The 7305-nt window shown below is 43.1% G+C and overlaps 1 protein-coding gene across 1 annotated transcript in view; it reads right to left on the bottom strand.

Moving 5' to 3' along the window:
• The window catches only part of LOC116392086 (beta-1,3-N-acetylglucosaminyltransferase lunatic fringe-like), an 11457-nt gene extending 4366 nt beyond the window's left edge, over positions 1-7091 (bottom strand). Inside the window, exons 1-3 of the mRNA XM_031863234.1 lie at positions 4317-7091; positions 1134-1182; positions 61-163 (exon numbers count right to left, since the gene is read on the bottom strand). Of these exons, the coding sequence (XP_031719094.1) occupies positions 61-163; positions 1134-1182; positions 4317-4703 (539 nt within the window). The 5' untranslated portion in view covers positions 4704-7091. The remainder of the gene's footprint in view (positions 1-60; positions 164-1133; positions 1183-4316) is intronic.
• Positions 7092-7305: the final 214 nt, after the last annotated feature.

The following is a 7305-nucleotide window of genomic DNA, read 5'->3' as shown; positions in this document are numbered from 1 at the left end:
GTGTGTGTGTGTGTGTGTGTGTGTGTGTGTGTGTGTGTGTGTGTGTGGAGTGAGTCTTACTTCCTGCCAGAGTTGATGAAAGTGTCGTACTCCAGAGCCATTTTACAGGAGAGGGCCTGGCGATTGTGGGCCGCTGAGCAGTTGGTGTTGATCAGGTGAGCTCCTGACGATCAATGACAAACAAAAATCAATAACCAACGCTGACTCAGCAGTGGTTCGAATTATTATTTGATGAAGCAACTTTGTGACTAAATATTTGTTTCAGAAGCAAGAAAGCTGTGATCCCATACGGGCTGCAACTAACGATCGCTTTCACTGTGGATTAATCTCTCGATTAAATGTCAGAAATGTCAAAGAGTGTTTCCCAAAGCCCAGCAGGACGTCCTCAAATGTCTTGTTTTGTTCACAACTCAAAGACATTCAGTTTACAGTCATAGTTGAGTTAAGAAGTTGTATTATTAGTCAGGTATTAAATGAATAGCCTCCTATATTGATACTCGATGAATCGGTTTGAGTCATTTTTTAAGATAAAAAAAGCTTCTTACGTGTGAACATTTTTTGGTTTCTTTCCTCTTCTTTGACAATCAACTGAAAATCTTTGAGTTGTGGACAAAACAAAAAACATTTTATAAACCAAACTAATCGATTAACTGAGAAAATAATCTACAGATTAATCTACAATGAACACTATATTTAGTTGCATCCCCAGGAATCAGAGAATTTTGGCTGTTTTTGTTCTTTAACAATTACACATTAATCAATTATCAAAATAGTGATGAATTAAATAGTAATCGTTGCAGCTAGATACTATTATAAGCAGGATGCTAATAAATATAATAATTACACCTCTTTTGTCTGCATAGAGTCGTACAATGTGTCCGATAGTGAGAAGAATACCTCATTGAAAGTAAAACAATTCCACGAGTTAGACGAGGAAAGGCCTGTTGATAAAACCTGCAGTGACTTCCTGCACTCTGTGGAAACACAATATTGCCCAGTCAGCAGCCTGGTTCCTGCTTTCCTGCTCACAGACTGCAGATAACACTGCTGCAACTCAGCGAAACTGCTCCGTGAGCGTGTGTGTGTGTGTGAGTGTGAGCGTGTGTGTGTGTGTGTGTGTGTGCGCAGCTCACCCATCCTTTTCCTCAGCTTCTCGTCCTCTCCATCGGTGAACACGAACGTCTGTGGAAAAGAACAAAAACAAACCTTTAGTGACCAGCGGGGAAACGAAAAACACCCGTCGTGCAGACGCTTTCACTGCTCCACCGTCATTGTTCGAGGATCATTGCTTACGGCCTCAGGTGAGACTCCACCTGTTTCCTCGGTCACACACCAACACCCGCCGCAGCAGCAGGCATTGCTGATGTTGGATGCAGGCCAACATTAAAAAGGTAAGCCTCTTGTCTATCAGCAGCAGAGCAGCTGCTCTCAACTCTGTAGCTGTGTGTGTGTGTGTGTTTATGTGATGAGTGACGGGGTCGGGGGTCACTGCGCACTCAGGAAGCCGTGTAGACCCCTCAACTTTCCACAGGAAGTTAACACACACACACAGCCTGGGTGCACATACAGAGCGGAGTCTGTAAATATTGTCTTGACTCTGTATTCCAGCACAATAGAGCCGAGAGATGAAACGATGACACTGATGTTTAAAGTTCCTAATCTCAGCTTTAATTCGACGCTGTTTACGTCCACATTGGGTGAGCAGTGGAGGACTTGTTGTCCTTTTTATACATTGTCCCTATATTTTAGGATAACGCAGCAGGACAATGATCCTGAATGTTGAGACAATGTTTAAGTAGAGATTTCAGTCTGGCCATCCCTGCAGCTCAAACATCAAATAGAGTCATTCAAACGCTGTTAAAATGATAAATGTACGTCCTTGAAATCTATAACTCTTTAATACAAGTCGACTTCCAACCTCCAGACGAACAGATCGATACTCCATGGGTTGCTGCAGTGCGGGTCTGGCACCACATCAGCGGGGACGATGCCTGTTTAATGTTAGTGCATTAAAGCCTTTAGACATGAACTAACTGCAAAGGACCAAATAAAGAAAATCTAATGTTTTTACTTCAGTTCAAGTTTGTGTTAACTTGTCTATTTACTTTCTGTCCCCTGAAAGATTTATATAGTTTTATAATTAGTTCATCGGATTGTAAACATCCTGAAATCACAGCTTGAAGTCAGCACTTTAACTTCATTAGTGGTCCTTTCTTTTCAAATCCAAAGTGCTGCAGGGACAATAACAGAAGACCTGTCCTAATACTTTCACTGTCCTAATACCCCCCTCCCCCCCAGTGAGAGGACCCGGCTCAGAGGGATCTGCAACCTTCCCGCCATGCAGCACAAATTCAATAATAAATCTTTGGTCTGTGTACTGTGTGATCACACCACTGCCTGTTGTAGAGAGAGACAGAAACATATCTGTGTGTCCAGACAGCTGTGAGTTTTTGTCAAACCCCCCCCCCCCCCCTCCCGTTCTGAGCCTCTTAAGCCTCCAGAGAGCAGTCATCTTGTGAGTCAGAGTGTGTCATAGGAGGGCAGGAGGAGGAGGAGGAGGAGGTGGGGGGGGGGATTACACAGGAAACCGCAACAACCACCGAGGCAGGAGAAAGTGGTGTCTGTGTGCGTGTCTTTGTTTACTCTTGTGATCAGACACTTTTTAACTTCCCATGAGAAACCCTGTGAATTCCCAGGGCATGTGTGTGTGTGTGTGTGTGTGTGTGAAGGTAACACTGAGAATGTGTGTGTGTGTGTGTTGCTGTATTTCCATTACTCAGCAGTCTCATAGTATAGAGGTGTGTCTGGGAAATAGGTAGAGTTACACACACCTGACCGTGAGAGCAGAGGCAAGAATGCGTCAGACACACACACACACACACACACACACACACACACACACACCAGCTGATTGCCCCTCCATCAGCTCTATTTACATGTCAACAGTGTCAGTGCAGCATGAGATGAGACTGGAGCGAGTCCTTCCTCACACTGGGGTTTAAATGGAAAGCGGAGCGACCGCCGTGCGCTCCGCAGTCACATCTGCATTCGATTAGGAGCTTTGAAGCCGCTGGGTGCAGTTCACCACAGCCCCATGTGTTTCACAGCAACAGATTCATCTTTGACTCACTCGCCACCGTGATTCAGACCAAGAAACAGGCTGTCTGATCTCAAATATTTAATCTGTGAGGCTCAATGTCTCACTTTCAAATCCAGTAGTCATGTTCCAAGTCCTCCAGATCACAAGGCTGCTCGGTGTAATAATGAGGAAAAGATGGTTTCTAATGGGATCAGTGGCGGAAGAAGAATTCTGATTTAGAGCGGCGATGATTAGTCCATTAATCTAATTAACTGGCATCTGTTTTGATAGTCTATGACTCTGAGTTTCCAACTCTTGAAATGTGTTTTGTGGTTTTCTTACTTCTCTATGATAGTAAAGTGAATAGCTGAAGACGTAGATGAGCTTTTTCCCATAATATAAAGCCAATGATCTGTGGATTAGTCATTAGCTGTAGCCCTATTCAGATCATTTACAGAAGTAAAAGACGGTGTAATAGAAAGATTACACATAAAAGTCCAGCATTCAAACAAGTAATTGAGTAAAAACACAAATATCAGCAGTTTAGAATCAAAAGTGAAAGTACTCAGGCTAAAGAATGGCTCATTTCAGTGCTATTATAATTACTGGGTGAGGGTTAGAATTAAGGTGAGGCATCTTAATGTTGAACCTGGTCCAATGGAGCAAACATCTAAACTCCTTTATCTGCAGCACAGGGTAGTTTATATGCATTGAATCGTTTAAACGCAAACAAGTATTAACTCCAGCTGCCTCATTAACTGCTAGTGATGTATATATTACATTATTTCACTCTTAAGTAGTAGAATAGATAAGATGAACCTTTATTGAGCCCAAAGAGAGGAAAATCAGGTGTTACAGCAGCATAAAGACGGATATAAGAACAAATAAATAGAAAAATAAGAACAAACAACATAAGCAACTAACTAATATACAATAGTGTGAGAGTATAAACTACACAATAATGATCTATACAAGAGCTTAGAACTCGCTGGCAATTTGCAGCAGGAGACGAGGGACACCTTTACGTGTACAACTTCCCTTGTTGACGCATTGACTATTAACATGTGATCACACTTTGCACGAGACCACATCATGTGCAATTTTGTTTATTTATTACTAAGTTTAAGTCTAATTTCTATTAATTTAGCTGTGTAAGGTGTGTTTCTGTGTCGTCTGATCTCTGATGGTTTTCTGTATGAAATTCAGCAGACTTGTTTCCAAATCACTCTGAACTCACCTGTTGCATGTTTCTGGAGATCCAGGTGTCCAGCAGGAGCTCCAGTCTCTGCCGGTGATACCTCCCGGTGGTTTTCACCGCTATGAACAAGTCGTCCGGGGAGAGACGCTCCACCGGCCCGGGGGCAGCGCTTCTCCTCGGCGGGCCGGGTATCGCTCGCCTCTCCCGGGTGAGTGTCCTGAAGTACGTCGAGAAAGCTTTCCCGCTCGCCGCTGCGGCTGCTGGAGGCTCCGCCGGGTGTCCGCTGCTCGGGTGTCCGACAGTGACGACCAGCGTCCCGGTCACGAGCAGACAGGTGACCGCGGCGGCGGCAGCAGCTGGGCTGAAGGTGCCGTGTGATCCACCGGCGGGTTTCCACATTGTGACTGTTTTTACAGCTTCATTCATAGAAGAAAGTCTAAGAAAGTCTCCTCTGCTGTTTACAACATCTCCTCTGTGCAGACTCAGTGACCCTATAAAAGCATTCAGTGGGAGACCTCCTGTTGTGAGACTCCCTCACGCGCTGCTTTATTTTACAGAGAAGTTATAAACTCCACCAGTGGGCGGGGCCTCGTCTAGTCGAGCCAATGGCCGGTTTGAGCGCTTGATGTGGGCGGGGCTACGAGGCGCGAGAGGAGGCGAGGTTCTCTGGATGAACATCCACATGGCAGTATGGCAAACAGGCAACTTTATTTACTGTATAGAGCATTTTACAAAGTGCTTTGCACAGGAAGAAAAACATGCAGGGATAGAGAACAGTAAGGACGATGTGTAAAACAAAGGTAATTTAGTGTTTAACCCACCAATTAAAAGATAAAAGACAAGGAAAATAAGTATAAAACAACAATCCATTGATTTATTGTTACAAAAGGGTGAATGAAAATGTGTTTTTTTTGTAGTGATTTGTTTTGTGTGAGATTTTCCAAGCGGTGTCAGTTTTCAGCTTTGACCTTGGTACACCAGAAAGTACCTGCATTTTCTAGAAGTCACTCACTTTCTCTTTCAGTTTGTGGGGTATCTGCAGGAACCTTATTTTATGGTGGTGGTGTTTTAGTGATAATATCTCTATTTAAAGACTGAAACTGGTCTTTCTAAGGGAACACAGGGGTACAGTTGTACTACAGTTGTTTGGAGTCGCAGATGAGAGCAACAGTATTCCTCATTGGAAAGCAATGTGCCCCGAGTTGCTCTGTGTGGGAGCCTGGCGGGTCATTCTCCAAGTGGACAGATGTTGAAGACGACCGTGACATTGGAGTGTGTGTAGTGCTGCCAACTAAACACACACACACACACACACACACACACACAGAGAAGACTGACGTGCCAAGCGGCCAGGTTGCCAGAACCACCAACCATCTGAGGAATGTTTCCTCTCTAATAACGTGCAGTGTGTCTGTGCTGCATAATCTGTTCTGATCCCTCAAGCAAAGTCAGTATAATATTACATGTTTAGAAACTCTCTCACTGAGGACGGTTGCATTATGATGTATGGGTTGCGTTCATACAAAGTACTTGTTTGGCCAGTGTTCGTATTTCTGATGTTTTGCGACATAGCTGAAAATGAAGCATATAAATATCATCGCATAAAAAACATTACTTCACATCCTGTAGCATAATACCTTAAAGATAAACAACGTGTTACCAAGAAGTCTGTTAACTGATCATAAAGCTTACTCGGAAGCACAGCAAGCTGATTAGCATGCTTCTCATTTTGTTCCACAAGACACTAAAACTGTAAAGCTTCTCAAAGCTGTAACTCAGCACCAATATGACTAAACATTCAATGACCTTTGGCCTTATGTTTGTGCAGCATATATAACATGTGGTTAGGGGATCTGTGAGGTGTATCTCACACAATCTAATCATCAGTTAGGCTTGAACACGAGTCATCTTCCTGTTGATCACTGACAACTTGAAGACACATTAAAGAAGATGGCCTCCTGCAACACTTCTTATGCACATGTATGTAGAAAGATGCAAATCAGCGAAAAATGTTTTGCTTACCGTTGCTCTTTGTTTAATTTTTTTTATTACAGTGCTGCTTGTTCTTGGAGTGACACTTCTTTTCTGTTTTCCTTTGTTGCTAAATTAGGTTTTTCTGTCGTCCCCGATCACAGCAGCACTTTGCTTAGCTCCCGTACCGGTACTCAAGTCTGCTTCTCCAAACTGACGGCGTGCCGACTGCCTTCTACTGTAGGTAATACACTGACTAAGAATAAGTCATACAACCCCACCTAAACAGACTCAAACTATCCCTCTAATGTGTCATATAAATAGGATATTAAGTTGAGCAACGTAAGACTCTGGGATCATAGATACGCTGCCGTTTCACAGGTATGATGAAGAGTTAAGGGGTCGCCACAGTTAATACAACTCATCCTGCAAAGAACAAGAATGTGTACGAGATTTTATGGCCATCCATCCAATAGTTGTTGAGATATTTTAATCTGGACCAAAGTGGTGGACTGACCAAACCGACCTATAATCTAATCCCTAAAGCCGCTAGCATGGCAAAAACTCTTCTCCACAGACGTAGACAGCCTCGATGTCACCAATAAACACAGTGGTGTGATGTAACTTACTCAAGTACTTGTTACATTTTACATATTAAAACCTGATATGCTAATGTGATACGATGCAGTACTTCTAATAATCTACATAGAAGTACACAGAGTATCTAAATCGATTGGTAAGATGAATTCATTTTGGCCTCAGAAAGGTTTTGCTTCTGTATGACGTATAGACATATAAAAAGAAACAGGCACATATTGAGAGAATCAGCGGGAAAAGAGCAAAGCCAGACCTCATTATTCGCCCTGCTGCGTGTCCTCCTCTGTCTGTCTTTGTCATGACAAACTTCTTTATTCCTTCCCTTCAAAGATAAAGGCAGCTTACTGCCTTCACTTTCATCCTACTGGAGATCATATAGAGCACAACAGCTGAACTGCACATGCACTTACCAACTTAAGTTCCCCCTCTTCATGATGGCTTTAATTTCCTCTCTTACCAT

This window comes from Anarrhichthys ocellatus, unplaced genomic scaffold (assembly GCF_004355925.1).
Source record: "Anarrhichthys ocellatus isolate YVR2014 unplaced genomic scaffold, GSC_Weel_1.0 scaffold28, whole genome shotgun sequence".
In the NCBI taxonomy this organism is placed as follows: Eukaryota; Metazoa; Chordata; class Actinopteri; order Perciformes; family Anarhichadidae; genus Anarrhichthys; species Anarrhichthys ocellatus.
Note: the sequence above shows the minus strand (reverse complement) of the source record. Positions and strands in the feature narration are given on the sequence as shown.